General features: G+C 43.1%; 1 protein-coding gene across 2 annotated transcripts in view; it reads right to left on the bottom strand.

The window, feature by feature from the left end:
* NECAB2 (N-terminal EF-hand calcium binding protein 2) overlaps positions 1-21,060 on the bottom strand; it is a 181,772-nt gene extending 160,712 nt beyond the window's left edge. For both annotated transcript variants that reach the window (XR_012717232.1, XM_075281816.1), the window contains exons 1-2: positions 20,845-21,060; positions 4,708-4,732 (exon numbers count right to left, since the gene is read on the bottom strand). Coding sequence is in view for 1 of the 2 variants with exons in the window: in XM_075281816.1 (XP_075137917.1) it covers positions 4,708-4,732; positions 20,845-21,060 (241 nt within the window). In the remaining variant the exon portion in view is untranslated. The remainder of the gene's footprint in view (positions 1-4,707; positions 4,733-20,844) is intronic.
* Between the last annotated feature and the right edge of the window lie 1,395 nt (positions 21,061-22,455).

Below are 22,455 nucleotides of genomic sequence, written 5' to 3'. Positions count from 1 at the left end.
GAAATTATAGGTAATAAGATAAGATAAGATAATCCTTTAATAGTCCCACATTGGGGAAATTTCACACATTGCAGGAAAAAAAATGCTGCAGTAAAGTTGCATTTTCAATAATGCATGTGTTTTCGAGAAACGCAAATTGTCAATTTTACCTGCTGTTTTGCCTATAGATTTAATAAGGGAAGAAAAAGGGCAGAGGAAAAAAAGCAGCAATAACGCAAAGGAACAGGCTGTAGAAAAAAAGCATGATGTGTTTCCGCTGTGTTTTTTTATTGCTGCAGTCCGCAAATTTAGCTGAAGCCTCACTTTGCAGAAAAGCTAGGGTTTTTATTGCAGATTATGGAATGAGAGGTACATAGGAAGTACTTATACTTCTAGCCTTACCTTGTACTCAATATCTACTGACTTTGGCTCAACAAAACGCTGCAAAATCCGCAACAAAAAAAGCATCTTTCCTGCAACATGGTGTCGTAGCCTTAATGATTAAATTAATCATTAAGGTGCTTCATAACCGCAGGTTTTTTTAGCTTTTTTTTTTCTTCCCCTATTAGATACAGTCCTATGAAAAAGTTTGGGCACCCCTATTAATCTTAATCATTTTTAGTTCTAAATATTTTGGTATTTGCAACAGCCATTTCAGTTTGATATATCTAATAACTGATGGACACAGTAATATTTCAGGATTGAAATGAGGTTTATTGTACTAACAGAAAATGTGCAATATGCATTAAACCAAAATTTGACCGGTGCAAAAGTATGGGCACCTCAACAGAAAAGTGACATTAATATTTAGTAGATCCTCCTTTTGCAAAGATAACAGCCTCTAGTCGCTTCCTGTAGCTTTTAATCAGTTCCTGGATCCTGGATGAAGGTATTTTGGACAAACAATTCAAGTTCAGTTAAGTTAGATGGTCGCCGAGCATGGACAGCCCGCTTCAAATCATCCCACAGATGTTCAATGATATTCAGGTCTGGGGACTGGGATGGCCATTCCAGAACATTGTAATTGTTCCTCTTGTTGATTTGGAGCAGTGTTTTGGATCATTGTCTTGCTGAAATATCCATCCCCGGCGTAACTTCAACTTCGTCACTGATTCTTGAACATTATTCTCAAGAATCTGCTGATACTGAGTGGAATCCATGCGACCCTCAACTTTAACAAGATTCCCGGTGCCGGCATTGGCCACACAGCCCCAAAGCATGATGGAACCTCCACCAAATTTTACAGTGGGTAGCAAGTGTTTTTCTTGGAATGCTGTTTCTTTTTGGACGCCATGCATAACGCCTTTTTTTTTTATAACCAAACAACTCAATCTTTGTTTCCAAAATGAAGCTGGCTTGTCCAAATGTGCTTTTTCATACCTCAGGCAACTCTATTTGTGGCGTACGTGCAGAAACGGCTTCTTTCTCATCAGTCTCCCATACAGCTTCTCCTTGTGCAAAGTGCGCTGTATTGCTGACTGATGCACAGTGACACCATCTGCAGCAAGATGATGCTGCAGCTCTTTGGAGGTGGTCTGTGGATTGTCCTTGACTGTTCTCACCATTCTTCTTCTCTGCCTTTCTGATGTTTTTCTTGGCCTGCCACTTCTGGGCTCAACAAGAACTGTCCCTGTGGTCTTCCATTTCCTTACTATGTTCCTCACAGTGGAAACTGACAGGTTAAATCTCTGAGACGTTTTGTATCCTTCCCCTGAACAACTATGTTGAACAATCTTTGTTTTCAGATCATTTGAGAGCGGGCTGTCCATGTTCGGCGACCATCAAACTTAACTGAACTTGAATTGTTTTGTAGAAAGAAATGGTCCAAAATACCTTCATCCAGGATCCAGGAACTGATTAAAAGCTACAGGAAGCGACTAGAGGCTGTTATCTTTGCAAAAGGAGGATGTACTAAATATTAATGTCACTTTTCTGTTGAGGTGCCCATATTTTTGCACCGGTCAAATTTTGGTTTAATGCATATTGCGCATTTTCTGTTAGTACAATAAACCTCATTTCAATCCTGAAATATTACTGTGTCCATCAGTTATTAGATATATCAAACTGAAATGGCTGTTGCAAATACCAAAATATTTAGAACTAAAAATGATTAAGATTAATAGGGGTGCCCAAACTTTTTCATAGGACTGTATATAAGGAAAAGACTCGTTCAGTGACAATTAAGCTGCGTCGTCAATCCACTTTTTTTATACAGTGTTTTTATTTTTTATGCAATGTCTGGATGAGATTAAACCCCACTGTAGTTCCACATTGTGGGGCCTTAGCCTAAGGCCTGTTGCAGACTACTGAGGGGTTGCCGCTTGCGATGATTGAACATAATGACATCTATGTGCTGCCTGTGCATCAGTTGGGCTTCTGCAGCCCCATTCATTCAATGAATACGAGTTGCAGAAGCATGGCAGCAAAACTGGACAGGAATAGGACCTGTCCTGAGTTTTGCGGACTCGACCATATGCAGTGTATGGTTAAGTAAAAACTTTCATGGGTGAAAAATCCTATAGGTTTCTAAACTTTTGGAAATTTTGAGTCGAATCCACTGCTAAATGAGTCAGTTTGCCCATCCTTTACTGATCTCAATCTATCAGTAACTGATAGATGGAGATAGTGATGAATGTACTTGAAAGACACCTTGGGTCGCTTAAAAGTGAAAGGATTTTCAGATATTACCAACTGTAAGTTTAGCTATTGGCACTGGAGGAGTTGGATTCCCACAGTATTGATCCTCTTTGTGTTATTATTTCCACGTTAGAGAGTTTGCATACCCCTTTAACGTTGTAATAATATATTGTATTTTATGGAAAAACCTGTTTAAAAAACAGTGAGCACTATTATTTTGGTTAAGAGTACCTGTCCACAGGTGTGTAGATTAGAGGAATGGGCAGGGGTATAGTTGCTACAGACTCCTGGACCTTGAGGGGGCCCCAAAGGTCTCTTTCCCACATAAGGTCCCGTGCACACGATGTAATGCGGTGCTGATTCTGACACGTAAACTCATTTCAGAGTCAGTACTTCAAAACAGAATCCCATTAAGTTCAATAGGTTCCGTTTAACACGCGTAACACATTAAAATCAATGGGTTAAAAAGCCTCCCATTGATTTCAATGTGTAGCGCGCGTAAGCCGGAACCCATTGAACTCAATGGGATTCTGTTTTGCAGTGCTGACTCTGACATGAGTTTACGTATCAGAATCAGTGCTGCGTTACATCGTGTGCATGAGCCCTAAAATACACCACTAATATTTTGGCTTTACTGAATAAATGCATTCCCATGAAATAACAATTCTGTTGCTTCTTTTTTAAAGATTTAGAAAACATTCTTACGTCATCAATTTTGGCATTCTTCAAAAAGTGCTGACTGGACTATGTAGGAACACATCCCTTTGTCAAATGATTACAGTAACACCAAGATGCCACTGGTTATCACCCCAACAGTAACACCCAGATGAGAGGTCATTCATACATTTCTAAGAGGAAACACAGAGAAACGGTGCAAAACAGATTTCTAAGAACAGATGCTAAAAAATTACTATACCGTCATGGTAAAAAATATGCAAATCTATTCTCCAGGATGTAATTAGGAGAACAGTGCACTCTGTACGCCACCCTATAGAGGGCAGCATCCTTAACATCATGAATGACTCAGTTATAAAGTATTTTAATCATAATGTGGATTTAATTGCCAAATCAGTATCTCTGTCCCAAAAGGAACAGATTCCCAGCTATAGACAGCTCTGTTTCGGCCTATTGGGCCATCCTCCGCATAGCGTAGGGATACTGATTTGGCAGAGTGAGAGACTATAGACCAGGGTCAGGGGACAATCGTACACATTAGGGAGAGTGTTTGCCTACATAGGCAGTACGGAGACTTACAAGTCATTCCTGCTCCGCTAGGGATTCTGGGTAAAAAATATGCAAATCTATTCTCCAGGATGGAATTAGGAGAGCAGTGCACTCTGTACGCCACCCTATAGAGGGCAGCATCCTTAACATCATGAACGACTCAGTTATAAAGTCTTTTTAATCATAATGTGGATTTAATTGTCAAATCTGAGGATGGCCCAATAGGCCGAAACATCGCTGTCCATAGCTGGGAATCTGTTCCTTTTGGGACAGAAATACTGATTTGGCAATTAAATCCACATCCAGGAAAAAAAAAAAAAAAATCTGTGTTTCCGCAACATGAGACCTTAGCCTAAGGCTCAGGCCACACATTGCAGGAAAGCTGCGTTTTTGTTGCATATTTTGCTGTTGCTCTTTGAGTGAAAGGCAAGAGTGGCTTCAAAAGGAATGGAAATATAAAGGAAATTACTTATACTTCTTCAGGCTTTGACTTAAAGAAACACAGTAAAATCTGCAAAAAAATAATACAGCCTTTCTGTAGCATGTGGCTTCAGCCTAAGTAATGAGCCATAGCCAAAAAGCACTATGACGGAAAAGCATTGTAGTTTTTCCCGCAGCACTACTGTGGATATTTTTCTGCAGTATGGATGGGATTAGCCGGAATCCCATACACTTTGCAAGTACTGTAAAACATAGTGGTTTACGCTACTTGGGGCCCTGGCCTAAAGTAGTGTTGGGTCGACTTACCTGCAGTAGACTTGTACAATCACAAAGGTTGCAGAATAGAAGTCTGCCTTTTGATCATTTTAAGAACAAAAATGGGATTGAATCCTTAAAAAAACTCTTTAAAACAAAACGTTTACTCACCATTTTTATCAGCTCTACGGAAGATCTGAAAAGAAGCAGATAAAGAAGATAAAAATTAAACTCAAAACTATTTGTGAAAAAGCCGCTTAAGATAATTTGCAGATAATTTGCAGATTATTTATGTGGGGAAGATTTGCTAAGGCTATGTTCACATTTGCACCAAAGTCTCCATCGTAGATTCCACCGAAAATGGAGGACATTTTTCTCTGCCAGTTTCAAAAAAGTCAGAAACCCATCAGATCCTCCATGGGGTCTGTGGGGTGTCCACGGGTAACCACTGTTTTAGTGGATGGGCTCTCCATCATTTGGGTCCCCCGTAGGATCCAAATGACAGAGCCTGGTGCAAGTGTGAACCTAACCTTTGCATGTCAAAAGTCACAATTTTTGACATATGTCATTTTTCTTTAAAAAACTAACTGGAGCTTTCAGCCACTCCGGCTACTTGTAAAAAATGTGTAGAGCTGAATGGGAATCAAGGAAGAAACACTTTTTCCTAACAGCGTCACTATAAAGGTACATTCACACGAAGGAATATGCTACGGATTTGGGGGCAGATTCTGCCCCTGAATCTGCGGCAGATTCCACCAAGAATCTCCCGTTATTTTCAATGAGAAGCAGAGATTGTAGCAGGATGCTGGAAAAATAAGCTATTGATTCTGGGTCCTAATTGAGACTCATTCATCTGGGCTTAATCAATGGCAGAAAGTTGCGCCCTGCATCGGCATCCCATCACGTCTAGACCACGGACAATGACAGCAGCGGAAAATTTATATGAATTCCGCTTCATTTTCCGCTGTGTAAATGCACAAGAAAATTGGTGCAAATCATAGTTGAAATCTATGCCAGTCCCTGACTGGTGCAGAGTTTAATTCTGGCGCATGGGACCCTTAGAGATGCACCAGAAATGTTAAGAGGATGGGTTTCTTGATAATTCTGGAGCATCTAACCAGGCAGAGGAATGGATTAAGGCTGGCGCAGAAAACACTGGTCTTAGTAAATTGGCCCCTTAAACTAGACAGTCTAAAGATGCACAAGATTTTTTTCCTCCCAGTATCAGCCAGGGTGATAAATCTGGCGCATTTTTAGAATGTCTATTAGGATTTTAGGCTTAGTGTTCCTTTAAGTGGGCTCTACCTATCTGCATTCATATGTATCTGAAGTAACTGCACAGGAAGACATAATTTATATGTGTAGTTATAAATTTCACAGGCAATTCTTATCGCAGATAGCAACTACCCATCACAACGCTGAATGAGAGAATATTTTTTCTAGTCAGCAGCTGGTTAATATGCTCCCCTAGGATTTACTCCTTGAAGAGTTCAAGGCCTTGTACACAGAGCAAGATGATTATTTAGAATAAGAAAGCACAGTGACATCAAGTCGCATACAAGTCCCATCACTAAAAAATGTCTGCGATTTGCTTCGAAACTACAGCACACCTTAGCTAAGCATTTATTGCATTTTTGGGCCTTGTTCACACAGGCTGTTTTGCTGCTATTTTACATTATTCTGTATATCTTCCAATTAAAAGAGCAAAACACCAAGCAAGAACACTGCCTTAGCCTACATTCACACAATAGAAGTACAAAATGGCCATTAAAAACATTCATTTCTCATGGCTGTTCCGGACCTGAAAGATGGCAGTTTTCACGGATCCCCCATACAATATAGTGTATTGAGGACTTCATGTAATGGTTATAAATAGAGTACAACCTATATTTTGATGGTCCATGATTTTGTCGGCAAAATATTGCTCAAGTGAATAGCCTCTGTTCCCATAAAAAATTAATATGGCTGTGGGACAGCCTTCCAAAAATGGCCTTCCCGCGGCTGTTTGAGACGTTCATGTGAAAATACGCTTAGGTTCCATGTACCAGTCTGTACAAAGCTTCTGCACAGCAATGTATCAGATGTAATTTCCTACTTAAAGAGGACCTTTCATGTCCACAGGCACATGCAGTTTTATATACTAGAAAGCCGACAGTGCACTGAATTCAGAACACTTTGGGTTTTCCCCGTTATCTGCCCCGGGCTACAGATATCGGTGCCATTAGTCTCTGCACAGATTTCTGTCCACCATTAGAAGGGTGTTCCAGACAGTCTAGGTGAGCTGTTAGGATCGTTCCTCCTGACAATACTGATCCATAGCCTTGTATTGTCAGAGGGAGCGTTCCTTACTGCCCAGTCATGATGCTGAGCTGTGAGGAACGCCACCCCAGTATAAGTCTATGGACGAGAACTGTCATGAGGGGCGTTCCTCACAATCCAGCAGACTATCAGGAACGCCCTACTGATGGTGGGCAGAGATCGGACTGAAACTAACGGCACTGATATACCCAGGCCGGGGGCACATAACGGGAAAACGGACAGTGCGCTGAATTCAGTGTATTGTAGGCTTTCTAGTGGTATATAAAACCGCATGTACAGGAGGACATGAAAAGTCCCCTAATATGCCAGTTTACTGGTTTTGCACTGCAAACAATGTATGCAAGTGTGGCACTAAAAAATCAGATAAAATATTTGATGCCTGAAACTGACTACTATTACTATAAAACAACAGCACAAGAAAAAATGTGGTGTGAACCTTGACTTATAAAGTAATTAAGGGTTGCTCCTAAAGGGCCCTTGAAGGGTATTTGCCAAAATTGTGATCAAATTTTAATTTACAGCCAAAGAAATGATTCACATTTTTGCAAATATAAATAATCTGAAGTGGTTATTTCAAAATTCTGACCATGGACTTGTAATTGTGGCTGGATTATCTTCTTGGGTACAGCGCTGATTTACAGAATGCACTGCTTCTGTCTTCCTCTTTACTGTGCTGCCCCTTTATCCTCTAATGAGTGGCACAGCACATCGCCATACACTCACCGGCCACTTTATTAGGTACACCTGTCCAACTGCTCGTTAACACTTAATTTCTAATCAGCCAATCACATGGCGGCAACTCAGTGCATTTAGGCATGTAGACATGGTCAAGACAATCTCCTGCAGTTCAAACCGAGCATCAGTATGGGGAAGAAAGGTGATTTGAGTGCCTTTGAACGTGGCATGGTTGTTGGTGCCAGAAGGGCTGGTCTGAGTATTTCAGAAACTGCTGATCTACTGGGATTTTCACGCACAACCATCTCTAGGGTTTACAGAGAATGGTCCGAAAAAGAAAAAACATCCAGTGAGCGGCAGTTCTGTGGGCGGAAATGCGTTGTTGATGCCAGAGGTCAGAGGAGAATGGGCAGACTAGTTCGAGCTGATAGAAAGGCAACAGTGACTCAAATAGCCACCCGTTACAACCAAGGTAGCCAGAAGAGCATCTCTGAACGCACAGTTCGTCGAACTTTGAGGCAGATGGGCTACAGCAGCAGAAGACCACACCGGGTGCCACTCCTTTCAGCTAAGAACAGGAAACTGAGGCTACAATTTGCACAAGCTCATCGAAATTGGCCAATTGAAGATTGGAAAAACGTTGCCTGGTCTGATGAGTCTCGATTTCTGCTGCGACATTCGGATGGTAGGGTCAGAATTTGGCGTCAACAACATGAAAGCATGGATCCATCCTGCCTTGTATCAACGGTTCAGGCTGGTGGTGGTGGTGTCATGGTGTGGGGAATATTTTCTTGGCACTCTTTGGGCCCCTTGGTACCAATTGAGCATCGTTGCAATGCCAAAGCCTACCTGAGTATTGTTGCTGACCATGTCCATCCCTTTATGACCACAATGTACCCAACATCTGATGGCTACTTTCAGCAGGATAATGCGCCATGTCATAAAGCTGGAATCATCTCAGACTGGTTTCTTGAACATGACAATGAGTTCACTGTACTCCAATGGCCTCCACAGTCACCAGATCTCAATCCAATAGAGCATCTTTGGGATGTGGTGGAACGGGAGATTCGCATCATGGATGTGCAGCCGACAAATCTGCGGCAACTGTGTGATGCCATCATGTCAATATGGACCAAAATCTCTGAGGAATGCTTCCAGCACCTTGTTGAATCTATGCCACGAAGAATTGAGGCCGTTCTGAAGGCAAAAGGGGGTCCAACCCGTTACTAGCATGGTGTACCTAATAAAGTGGCCGGTGAGTGTATAACACAACTCTGGGCTGCATGCATGCACCAGCACTTACCGCTACCTCCTGTTTGGCACTGATTAGTCAGTACCTTGTGTAGCCATTTAATAAAATAAGGCTAAGTGCACACCTGCGCTTGGACTCCGTTTGGGGTTTCCGTCCCCAAACCAACTTAAAAAATGCAGGGAATGTCTGGCAAGCAAGGCTTTCCTCGACACAGTTTTTGGGCGGAAACCCGACGAAGCCCATTATAGCATTATACAGATTAGGTTTATGTTCTTCAGGTCCCCAATTGGCTTCATGTGCACTGCCCAGTAACAGAGAAGAGATTTGGTGTGATTAAAGAGGACCTTTCACCACCTCCACCAATTCCATTTATTTGTATCTGTTGCATCTGTCTAGCCCCCATTGTTCCTGAGAAATCAGTGTTAGTTTTGATGTCTGATATGCTATTCTGGCTCTCATATGTGTAGTGTCAGGCAGAAGGCGTGATTCTGAACTCCAATCAGAGGTGGATAGTGTTAGGGTAAGTTCACATCTGCGCCCGACACTCCGTTCTGCAGGTCTCCGTTTCCTGCATAAAACAGAGCAGGAGACGGAAACCTGCAGGATTCTTTCTCACCCATTCATTTGAATGGGTGACAAAGCTGTCTGGCCGTGAGCGGCGGTGAGCGTTTTATGCTCTCCGCCGCGAAACCGGGTTTTTTAATCTGGACACAGAGTCGGACATGCAGTACTCTGTGTCCGGATTAAAAAAAACGGTTTCGCAGCGGAGAGCATAACGCTCACCACCGCTCACGGCTGGACCGAGTCTGTGGTTTCAGTCTTCTTGCATGCAGAAGACGGAAACCACAGGACGGAGAGCAGAACACAGATGTGAACCTAGCGTAAGGGTAAGTTCAGACGGGGTTTTTGGACCGAAACCTGAGGCAGAGGCTGCCTCAGGTTCCGATCCAAAAGCCAGGTAGCCGCGACTGAAAGCTGGTGCACTGCTCTGGATTAAGCTCAATGAATGGGCCTAATCCGGAAGAGGGAGTGTCTTTAGACCAAATTGCAAGGTGTCTTGGACTGAAGAATGAGCACCTTGCTTCTTTCTTCCAGGAGCTGGAAGAAACGGCTCCCGGAAAAAACTCCTGAGCGGCTCCCATTGATTTCAATGGGAGCCGTCTTTTTGGTCAAGATTTTGAGGCGGATACGACCTCAAAATCCTGACCAAAAAAGCTATGTGTGAACTTACCCTTAGAGCTCAGAATGATGCCTTCTGTCTGCTCCTGCCTGACACCATCCATCTGACAATACAGAGCCTAAATAGCATTGCATACACTAAAAGTAACAGCACTTATTACTTGGGAATGGTGGGGGCTACAGCAAAAATTCCAACAGTGGAGCAGCATCTATTAAATGATGCAAAAAGCTGGACTTGATAGAGGTGGTGATAGGCAGTAAACATTTAGGACCAGGCAGTAAGTAAAGAAAAACTGCAAATGCAAGTTGGAATTACTCTTGTAGCATTGTAACATTGTTATAGTAAACAAAACATTTTTATAGTAAAAAGTGTCCACAAACCTTTAAGGTAGGGTGCACATTACCGTTTAATTGCATAATAAAGGTGTCCATTCAAAAAACAAAACAAAAAACAAAACAAAACGGACACCTATTATACGCGCGTATCAAATTGAAAGCAATAGGGAAAAAAAGCCTTCCATTGATTTCAATGGGTAGTGCACGTATGCCGGCACCCATAGGAATCAATGGGAGCTGGTTTTTACGTACTCATTCTGAACGAATTTTACGTTCAGAATGAGTGGAGCGTAACTCCGTGTGCAGACTCCCCAAGTCCGTTGCCCACAGACTTCAATGTTAAAAAAAAATAATGGACAGTTGCCGTCCGATTTTTCTAACGGACAGAAAAGTCCTGCGTGTAGGATTTTTTTGTCCCCTGGAAAAAATGGACTTGGGTGTAAATGGACACAAACGGACACAAGATAACATCCCATTGAAATAAATGGAAATTTTAACGGATTTCTGACGGTTCAGCTAGTGTCCGTTTCTAAAATCTTGTAACGGACAATAGCTACAGACACTGCTGACAGTCACCAGCGGTAGTGTGAATGCCCCCTGAAGGGGTTTTCCCCAAACACATTTTTCCTATTGATGACGTATTCACGGGTCCCTGAAGGCACAGACTAGCACACAGGTGAAATTATGGGAACCCAGCTCACCCTGGCATGGTAAAGTACACTCATTGTACTTCATGTAGATACTCATCGTACAGCATCTCAACCAGACTATGTTTCTCTATAAAATACCTAATTTATTTTTATCTTGTGTTCCAACTTCTCTACCACATGTAAGGGCCCCATTAACCAATCTTCTTGCAGCATCTTCTGCTGTCTGAGGTAGTCGGTAGGCTACTGACAAGACCCCAGGGTGGAAACAATCAGAGGCAAGGACTAGGCAGCAAGCTACTAGTGAAAAATACATTTATATTAGGAACATTTCCGGAATTTGTGAACGAGTATCAGTAGTTGTCTGACATTGCCCGCACTGATCAGCTGTTCCAGCAGCCTCTGGGCATCGGAGGCTTCCGCAGTAGAAGGGAAGTGGAAACAGTCTGCTCATATTTAAACAATAGGAACAAAGCTATAGTGTCCTGGCACCATCGCTATAAAGTGGACGGTTGCAGCTCCGCTCTAGTTGCTTGAATAGAAGCAGAGTTCTTCCGCTTCCCATCCACTGTGGTAGCTTTTGGCACCTGGAGGATGCCAGAACAGCCATTTGTGTGGGGTTTGAGTGTCAGACCCCCACACATCAGTTACTGATGACCTATCATATGGCCCCATCACAATTATCTTGATATCACAGAGCTAAGGAAGCCTGGTAAGAACTAAGAAATGGTCCACAATAACAGCTAGGTAGCAGGCCAATACTGAAAAATAATGTGTGTCGCTGCAGTTTTAGGAATTTGCAAATGGTAGGCAGGAAATATTTGCATTTAGAAGTACAGTATAGTGGGCCCCCAGAATGAATTGTACTGGTGGACCCCAATCTGACACTGATAGCCATCAGGCTCCATGTTAAATGCTAATACTTCCTCAACTGTCTTTCTCCTCCTGGCAATCATTACTGAAAGGTTATATTTACTTAAAGGTGTTGTGCAGAACTCGAAAACATGGCTGCTTTCTTCTTGTCAGGAAGTGACATCATGTCCGCTGGTCACATGACAAAGCCACACATTTATTCCATTAAAATGAATGAGACTGAACTGCAGCATAGCCATTAGACTAACGGACATAATGTCAATTCCAGAGAAGAAGAAAGCAGCCATGTTTTCTAATTCTAAACAACCCCTTTAAGTTTTATGCAGCATCAGTTTTTATTTTTAGGGTTCTATCCCAGAATGGACAGACAGATTTAAAAAAAAAAAACAACAACCAAACATTGTGCATTGAAAGGGTCAGAGTACTATTTGTGAATAAAAGAACCGAATACTGAAAATAAAATCGTATGTGTGAACGGCCCCTTACCCTTAGGCAATATATGGAGGGAGGGATTAGAAGGGAATTTTCCTATAATACGGGTTAAATGCCAGCTGAATAACAAATAGTGCTGAAATATAGTGTAATAGTGAACAGTGTTACTAAGTACCGTATTTTTCGGACTATAAGACGCACAAGGTTTTAGAGGAGAAAAATAGGGAAAAAAAATTTTCAGGCAAAAAATGGTAAAATATTTAATATATGGGAGTTGTAGTTTTGGAACAGCTGCAAGGCCACATTGACAGGTGACCCTGCAGCTGTACGGGGATGTATAGGGCGTTTTTTTTGTGGGGCCAGCTGTAGACCGGGCATTTTCAGACACAGGGATACCTAATGTATATGTTTCACAGTAATGTTATACTTTTATATGTATTCTAGGGAAAGGAGGTGAACTTTTATTTATTTTATTTTTTATTATATTTTTTTTAAGTGTTATTTTTTTTTTTTTTACTATTTTAATATCCCCCGCCTAGGGGGCTTGAACCTGCAATCATTTGATTGCAAGTCCCATAGACGGCAATACAAGTGTATTGCCGTCTATGGGAGATTCTATACATTACTATCGCGGAGGGTCATAGACCAGCTGCGATAGTAATATATATCTATGACAGGCCTGGGAGCCTTCATTAGGCTCCCAGCTGTCATCGGAACAGGTCGGCTCCTGCGGCCTCGCCGTGCAGGAGCCGGCCTGCATCACTAAAGGTATGAGGCCGGGGGGGAGGGGGACCTGCGGTGACCTGCGGTGGAGGAGTGGGTTTGCAGCATGGCCGCGCTACTGCCACCGCTGGTTTTCTTCAGCGGCAGTAGCGCGGCAATCCGCAGGCCTAGGCAGCTAAGACACTCCCCGGCATCTGCTGTAATAGACCGGCGGATGCCGGGGAGTGTCTTAGCAGCAGGGGCCTGCAGTATTGTCACACTCCTGCCGCTGAAGAAAACCAGCGGTGGCAGTAGCGCGGCCATGCTGCAAACCCACATTCAGACTATAAGACGCACCCTCATTTTCCTCCGAAATTTTTTGGGAAAAAAGTGCGTCTTATAGTCCGAAAAATACGGTACTTGTTCTGCTCCTGCCTGTTGCCTGACACTGCCCTCCTTACAGTGAGGAGCCTAAATAGTACATCAGGCACCAAAACTAAAAAAAATTGATTGCTTGGGAAAAGTGGGGACTACAGAAAAATTCCAACTGTGCTAGAATCAGATGAGCAGCACCTATTGATGTACAGAGCTGAATGGAGGTAGTGAAAGGACCTCTCTAAAAGAAGGACTTCTGTTATTTTTTTTTCCATTCATTATGAACCTATTCCCCCCCCCAAAATTTTTTATATATATATATATATATATATATATATATATATATATATATATATATATATATATATATATATACACACACACACACACACACACACTCACCGGCCACTTTATTAGGTACACCTGTCCAACTGCTCGTTAACACTTTCTAAATCAGCCAAACACATGGCGGCAACTCAGTGCATTTAGGCATGTAGACATGGTCAAGACAATCTCCTGCAGTTCAAACCGAGCATCACTATGGGGAAGAAAGGTGATTTGAGTGCCTTTGAACGTGGTATGGTTGTTGGTGCCAGAAGGGCTGGTCTGAGTATTTCAGAAACTGCTGATCTACTGGGATTTTCACGCACAACCATCTCTAGGGTTTACAGAGAATGGTCCAAAAAAGAAAAAACATCCAGTGAGCGGCAGTTCTGTGGGCGGAAATGCGTTGTTGATGCCAGAGGTCAGAGGAGAATGGCCAGACTGGTTCGAGCTGATAGAAAGGCAACAGTGACTCAAATAGCCACCCGTTACAACCAAGGTAGCCAGAAGAGCATCTCTGAACGCACAGTACGTCGAACTTTGAGGCAGATGGGCTACAGCAGCAGAAGACCACACCGGGTGCCACTCCTTTCAGCTAAGAACAGGAAACTGAGGCTACAATTTGCACAAGCTCATCGAAATTGGCCAATTGAAGATTGGAAAAACATTGCCTGGTCTGATGAGTCTCGATTTCTGCTGCGACATTCGGATGGTAGGGTCAGAATTTGGCGTCAACAACATGAAAGCATGGATCCATCCTGCCTTGTATCAACTGTTCAGGCTGGTGGTGGTGGTGTCATGGTGTGGGGAATATTTTCTTGGCACTCTTTGGGCCCCTTGGTACCAATTGAGCATCGTTGCAACGCCAAAGCCTACCTGAGTATTGTTGCTGACCATGTCCATCCCTTTATGACCACAATGTACCCAACATCTGATGGCTACTTTCAGCAGGATAATGCGCCATGTCATAAAGCTGGAATCATCTCAGACTGGTTTCTTGAACATGACAATGAGTTCACTGTACTCCAATGGCCTCCACAATCACCAGATCTCAATCCAATAGAGCATCTTTGGGATGTGGTGGAACGGGAGATTCGCATCATGGATGTGCAGCCGACAAATCTGCGGCAACTGTGTGATGCCATCATGTCAATATGGACCAAAATCTCTGAGGAATGCTTCCAGCACCTTGTTGAATCTATGCCACGAAGAATTGAGGCAGTTCTGAAGGCAAAAGGGGGTCCAACCCGTTACTAGCATGGTGTACCTAATAAAGTGGCCGGTGAGTGTATATTATAATTCACCCAGTATAATGCTAGGTTCACACTAGCGTTTGAGTCTCAATATGAGACTCCACCCCCCATTTCGCCTAAAATAGGCAGAGAGAAAAGTCCTGCAATCCGGGCAGAGAAACAGAGGACACTAGTATAGTCTATGGCAGTGTTTCCCAAACTGTGCTCCGGGGAGCGCCAAGTGCTCCTCGTACCATTTACAGGTGCTCCGCGATATGGCGATAATAAAGGGTTAACAATAATAAAAAAAAAAAAAAAAAAAAAAAAAAAAAGGTAAATGTGAAGGGTTTCAAAATTAAAATACTGGTTCACAGTCACTCCTAATATTCTACCGTTACGGCACTACAGTCTGTTTGGCGAATATACGAGGTCAGCGGATTAATGCTTCATGGTCAGAAGACACTTCTAAACTGGTCTCAGACCGCCCTTTCCGGCTTATTACGCCGGTCTCGTATATTTGCCGAACAAACTGTACCTACTGGTAGAAGTGCCTTAGTCATCTATCACGCTCGTATTGTGTGGTCACTCGATCCTCACTGTGTCAGTTTAGTTCGCGCAGTATTTGCAGCTATTCGCCATGTGTTATTCGAAAAACATTCCTAATTTGGTTGTTCAGCAATGGATCGCTGGTTGAAGACTGGATCCTTCCGAAAAGCAGTTAATACCACTGACACACACCCTTCAGTAGTAGCAGCGGCTTCAACATCCAACAAGTATGTTCAAATATTATAAGAACCAGAACCAGATTTGGGCGATACGACTTTTCAATTGCAGTGTTGAAGAGATTACTGATGCCGATATAATTCGACAGGCTGAAGAGTTTGTGGAAGAGTTAGGGTGAGTTCACATTTGCGCCTGGTCTCCGCTTTAGTCAATACTGCTGGGTTTCAGTCTTCTGCCCTGAGAAAGTGGACAGGAGACGGAAATCCACAGTCAGTTTAATGGGTTTAAAAAAGTGAGCGCCCGTGAGCGTTTTGTACCTGTACGCAGCGAAACCGTTTTTTTTTTTTTTAACTGGACACTAAATCAGACATGCAGGACTTTGTGTCCGGTTAAAAAAAAAAAAAAAAAAAAAACGGTTTCGTCGCGGACAGATACAAAACACTCACGGGCGCTCACTTTTCAAACCCATTCACTTGAATGGGTTTGAAAACTGACAGCCGGGTTTCCGTTCACTGTCCAGTTTCTCGGGGCAGAAGACGGAAACCTGCCGGATTGGCTAAAGCGCGCACGGGCGCAGGCAGATGTGAACCCGCTCTTAGTGACACCAAATGTGCCAGAAGCTTTCAACGATTCTGTTTCTTGGGTCTCCAAGTGGACCTGAAGGACGGAAACCCGAATGCTAATGTAAACCTAGCATATGTTTAAAGAGATTGTCCAGGCGAAAACATAATTTTTTTAATTATGCCAGGGGAGGTGAAAAACAAAGAAAAAAAAAGCCATACCTGTCCCTGGTGCTCTGCTGTCCTCCCAGGGTGGTCTGGTCCTGCTGCTTGGCTGTCTTTTTGCCAACGGTGACACCCCGGTTCCCTTCCACTGAGGCTGCTGATCGGCCTCAGCGGTCATGCGTGGCAGCTACTTCTGCTGGAAGACAGCAACGGAGCTGCAGGACCAGACCGCACTGGGATAGGCCTAATTAATAAATCCAATTTTAGCCTGGACAACCCTTTAATTATTATTTCTTTCTATCGGAATCCTTCTTTTCTGCTCAGTCATGTGACCTCACACTGAGCATATAAAACGTACAGTACAGGTCCGTGATGGTCTGTTACACCCAGACTCTTCACAGAAGACGACAGAATCTTCTACTAACTACTGATGAGCAGTCTGTTGCTATCACATGAAGATAATGAAGGAGCTCACAGCTTAGCCTCCATAACTATAGTCTCTTACTTTATTTAGAAGATAAAGAATCACATTGAAACGTATTGCCCCACAGCAGGTAGATATAGCATAGTCTCTAGCTGTTGATGATTTTCAAGATAAGGCTCTGCCAGAGAATGAGGCAATAAATCTGACTTAGTTTAATAGGAAAAGTAAAGGATATACATGGAATACATTTACACGTTTAGGTTGCTGATCTGCGCTGCAGAAAACAATAGTAAAACAAGAGCTAAAGTAAAAATATACTTGATAAGTTCAGCAGCTGTCTTTTCCTGTTAAGGCTTCTGGAATACTTATATGCGATGGCTGAGTCTTCTAGTCCTACAGAGAATTATTGTGTCCTTGCAGAGCATCGGCATTCCATCGCAGCTTTCCACCAGTGATTAGGCTCAGGAGAATGGGCCTAATCAGCAGGGAGTCTCTGGACTTTGCGGCTGAATCAGATGCAGCAACATCTTGCAGGGTGCTTATTTTTTCAAATTGGTGTCAAATTCCTACATGTGAAGAGCCCCTAAGGCGACATGCACACAACGCGTGATTAAACAGCCAGGCGGCACATCCATGTGCTGCCGCGGCCTCCACAACCCAATTGATTGAGGTCAGTGAGCATGGGCCACAAGACAGACAGGAATAGGACATGTCCTAAGTTTTGCTCCTGGCTCATGAGCTCATACACAGCACCATGAAAATACAGGGTCGTGTGTATGAGGCCATAGAAATTAATGGCCGTGAGAAGCATGGCTAGCACTCTGACATTGCTTTTAAGCCTCATTCACACGACCATGTGCAATTTTAGTGTTGCAGTTGATCATTTGGAGGGCTCTAAGCTTACAGACCTTCACTAATAGGTTACAGATCAGAAGATAAATTAAGTGTTTCCGACCAATAAATAATTAACGGGATCAGTAAAGTTCAAAGTAAAATGTAGCCCTGTAGTGTATACAACTATTTGGGCTAGCTACCTGTTCATTTTAGCCCCATCATTTGCAGGAGGGTAATACAACTTTTGGCTGAATACAATACAAGTGAATACTAATACAACTGAACCCCCACTTTCTCATGTTCTGTCCATATGGCATATTCACCCTCAAAACAGACAGAATATGGTCATATTTGGACACTGTATATGCAGATTGTATTTAGACAAGTGTTTCATGCTACATTCTAATAAAGTAATGGAAGGAGCTTCCTGAAGATGAAGTATTTAAGGCTATATAAAGAGCTATTATAAGGTGGATAATATGCAATCAAACTGAAATTAATGGCCACAGTCCTGGAACCTTCTTACTGAATGTAAAATACTAATAGGGTCATTAGCCAAACACAGAACATTAACAACTTCCTAAAATTATGGCTGCAAGCAAGGAATAAAAAGACAAGGACGGCTGATTTTTAACACTGTATACTCTCCATAAAGCCACGTAGTACATTGCCTATGGGATATTGAAAGAGGGAAACTGTGGACTGGAAGTGGGCAAGCCAATTTTGATTTGGTCCTTAGGGTGCATTCACACAGAGGAAAACGGTGAGGAATTTGGTGTTTTCTCTACTAGAGAAAAAGGAACCCATTGGAGTCAATGGGAGGATTTTTTTTCAGCGCTGAAATTCTTATGGTAGAGTTGGAAGGGACCTCAAGGGCCATCGGGTCCAACCCCCTGCGAGTGCAGGTTTTCCTAAATCATCCCAGCTATATGTTTATCCAGATTCCGCTTGAAGATTTCCATTGATGGAGCGCCCACCACCTCCCGTGGCAGCCTATTCCACTCTCTCACTACCCTCACTGTCAGAAAGTTTTTCCTAATGTCTAATCTGTATCTCTTTCCCTTTAGTTTCATCCCATTGCTTCTTGTACTTCCTTGTGCTAATGAGAATAGGGTAGATCCCTCTGCACTGTGACTACCTTTCAGATATTTGTAGACTGCTATTAAATCTCCCCTCAGCCTTCTCTTCTGCAAACTAAACAATTCCACACCAAATTCCTCACCGTTTTCCTCCGTGTGAATGCACCCTCTCGGAAATTATGTCAAAATATAAAGCCCTACAACGCTATCATACAAAGGTTAAACCAAGAGATATCTTTCTAGTTCATGCTCTCTCAGAGATGGCTATCTGCTAATTTTGGGTGGTGTGAAGTTAAATGTACATTCTCTGACTACTTACAACACTATACAATGGAATCACTGTTATTGTAAAGAACTCTTACTACTCTGTAGATTAAGACGCCGCAGTAACTCCATCTAACCCAATGCACTTATTGTTACACCAGCTCATGTGACAATCCTATAATGAATGTGTGTGTTAAAGGGGGGCTCTTGGGTTTTGAGAAACTTGATTGATATAAAATAAAAAAAAATAACCACTCACACCTACCATTGTTACTTCAGCATAGTAAAACCACCAGTCAATAAAAGTTCATCAACTAAGTTTCTGGGAAAGCTGGGTGACAGCCAAAATGGCCACCACTACTTTATCTTGAATCAGACAATAAACAATTACAATTAAACAATAAACAATAAAAAATTACAATTACAATAAACAAGTAAACAATTGCTAGTTAAATTTTTCTAGCAGATTTTTGTTAGTCCTTTAAGGACTATCATCTCTGATAGAGATGAGCGAGTACTGTTCGGATCAGCCGATCCGAACAGCACACTCCATAGAAATGAATGGACGTAGCCGGCACGCGGGGGGTTAAGCGGCCGGCCGCCGTCAAAGCGGAAGTACCAGGTGCATCCATTCATTTCTATGGAGTGTGCTGATCCGAACAGTACTCGCTCATCTCTATCAGAGATGTTAGTCCTTAAAGGACTAACAAAAATCTGCTAGAAAAATGTAACTAGCAATTGTTTACATCTATAGATACCTGCATTAGGCTGTTGATTGACCTTAGAGCAGGGAAGATAAGGAATTGACTCCACTTTATTGAAAGACCAAGGTAATTAACCCCATCCTTCCCTAATCAGCATAGCGTTAACATTCTTCCCGAGACACCAGATGACAAATCTTCAACTGGAACAGCAGCCATTCAAGTCTCTTTCATTTCCATGGTGACATAATGCCGAAGCTATACGACAAATATATTGCGAAGTCACCGTACCAGCAGTCTATATTTAGTCAACCTTATTTGAAAAGGAAATTACTATATAAATAGGAAATGAGAAAACATGAAAAGAACCATTTTTAAAGTTTAATTCTAAGTTCCAGAAACTTAATAGCTACCAGAATGAAGGAAAGCTTCTCTGGAATCAATGACTTGCTACAGTAGTCACATAGTACATCAAATAGCCCAGGTGGATAGAAACTTTTTTGTCCCTGCTCTAAACCAAAGTTGATCTTATCAGCCTGGTTGTGTGATGCTCGGACAGCCGTGAAGATTTACAAACACACAAAGCAAGTTCTAAGATGTTAAACTTGTCCAGGGAGTTACTAAATAATAGTTTACAGTATAATTAGAATAATATTGTGAGGACCCATTGTGGAACACTACTATGTAAGGACAGGTAAGGGTCAGAGATCATTCTGTCCATTTCCATGTACTCTGGTCACATTTGATGGGACTGTAATGTATAAATGCATTGGTAAGGTGGCCATATTGCCCTCTATACAGTCAGTATACAGTATAGGGACCCCGATCATTAAAGGGCCACGCAGACCCTACTCACTGCAGACAGACTGAAGCAATCACTTCCCATAGGTGAGACCATTACTCTTTCCCTGTGTAGTCGCCTTTAGTGCAGCACTGCAGTTGGAGTAGCTCAGTACAGAACTCCAGTCCCTGCTGCCAGTCTCTTTGCAGCCGATCCCTATATTGGCACAGCAGGGATTACTGTACAGCAGCAGGAAAACATAGGGATGTATTTAACCCATGCATGGCCAGCACTAGTAGCCAGTGTCATAAAACAGAGTTAAGTGCATTGTTGTCTATGTAATGCAGATAAGAGTTGGACATGTGTAGAAGGTCTGTCACACATACACACAGTAGTCTAGTGCAGGGTAGATGGGCTATGTGGCTACTCACATCCAGTATGACAGAGATGCCCCTCTTGGTGCCCGGCTCGGGCATGCCTTGCCCCAGTGTAACTGCCTCCTCTCCCCGCAGCTCTCTCTCACTCTTGTCGCTCATCTTAGTGACGATCCAACGAAGCAGACCGTCCAGTCCCCGGACCTGAGACTGCTGCTGCTGCAGGAGCTTGTGGACGCTGGTCCTGCAGTACCGGGCTGCCTGCTCACACATGTCTGAGGCTGGGAGGGGGAGAGCAGCCCGCCCCCTGCTCGGAGACACGCCCCACTCACTGATAACCACGCCTTAGCCACACCCATTGCAGTTAGGAGAACCTATTGAGGAGCCCCCCAACCTTCTGAATGGAGGGGGGGACACCCAGCACCTCATCTGCTCATGGAGGACTTTCTGAGGAAAATGACTGAAAAAGCTGAGAGTTCTGGTGGTGAAGAAGGGCTAAGATGGTGCCTAGAAGACCCCTATGAAGCTTCAGCCACATCTGCAAGAAGTTTACCACAGAAAGCCCAGAGAAGTGAGGAGGAGCCCAGCAAGGATGAAGCTATGAGGGAAGGACTTGGCGAGGCAAGAAGGACCAGCTGAAGACTGTAGCAACACCTCTTATCCTTAAAAGGAGGAGGAGGAGGGTAGAAGAACCCAAGAAGTAACAGCTGTGAAGCACCGAGACACCAGAGAACAGGCGGGAGAGCAAGAGACCCGGCAGCCGAGACTGAAGCGGACACAGACGGCTGTGGGGAAGGCTCTGCTCTGCATGAAGGGCTCCTGTGGCTTATCACTATTATACCAGGCACGTGACCTGCGGCTACTGTGTGGGCTACTAAAAGCCCTCGGCTTACAGCCACTACCATCTGTGATTAACCCTTCAGCTCACACTGCTGGTCCTTCACCTCGTCTGAGGTGGTCATGGAGAAAGAGAAAGGTGTTGTAGAAACTTGTGTCAAAGAATCTTTGACATGTGAGATCTCTCCCATCTTGTGTCAGTCTTTGACATGTGAGATCTCTCCCATCTTGTGTCAGTCTTTGACATGTGAGATCTCTCCCATCTTGTGTCAGTCTTTGACATGTGAGATCTCTCCCATCTTGTGTCAGTCTTTGACATGTGAGATCTCTCCTTTTGGGATTGTACTTCCCATTAACTATTAAGGAGAAGATCTGGTGTGACAAATGTGTCGATTTGTTGGCATTGCTGCATTCTGCAAAAGATTCTGTAGTGAGGCCGGATAAGAAATCTGAGATGAAACCTGAAGGTGAGAGGAAGAGAGTTTTACCACGTTCCTTCAACAATTCAATAGAAATCTTTGCATCAGTAATAGGGGAAAAACAAGCTCGATAAATGTTCTGGTTTGTTCCAACGTGAGAATATAGTATTGGAGAGAAATAGAAAATTTGAGGGCATGGCGTAGTATAGCTATGATGAATCATATGAACAGGTGTGGACAGTAAGACATTGGTTTGAGGACAAAGGACAGCCTAGACGAGCTACTCAAAGAACATTGAAGGGGGTGTTTGTTCCTCTTTCAATGATTCTCAGTGCAAGGGGATAGGGAGTTGCTGATATAGACAAAGACACTTATTTTACGCCATCGCTTATCCAATTTCCAGGTGTTTTAA

The sequence above is a fragment of the Leptodactylus fuscus genome, chromosome 7 (genome assembly GCF_031893055.1).
Source record: "Leptodactylus fuscus isolate aLepFus1 chromosome 7, aLepFus1.hap2, whole genome shotgun sequence".
Lineage (NCBI taxonomy): Eukaryota > Metazoa > Chordata > Amphibia > Anura > Leptodactylidae > Leptodactylus > Leptodactylus fuscus.
Note: the sequence above shows the minus strand (reverse complement) of the source record. Positions and strands in the feature narration are given on the sequence as shown.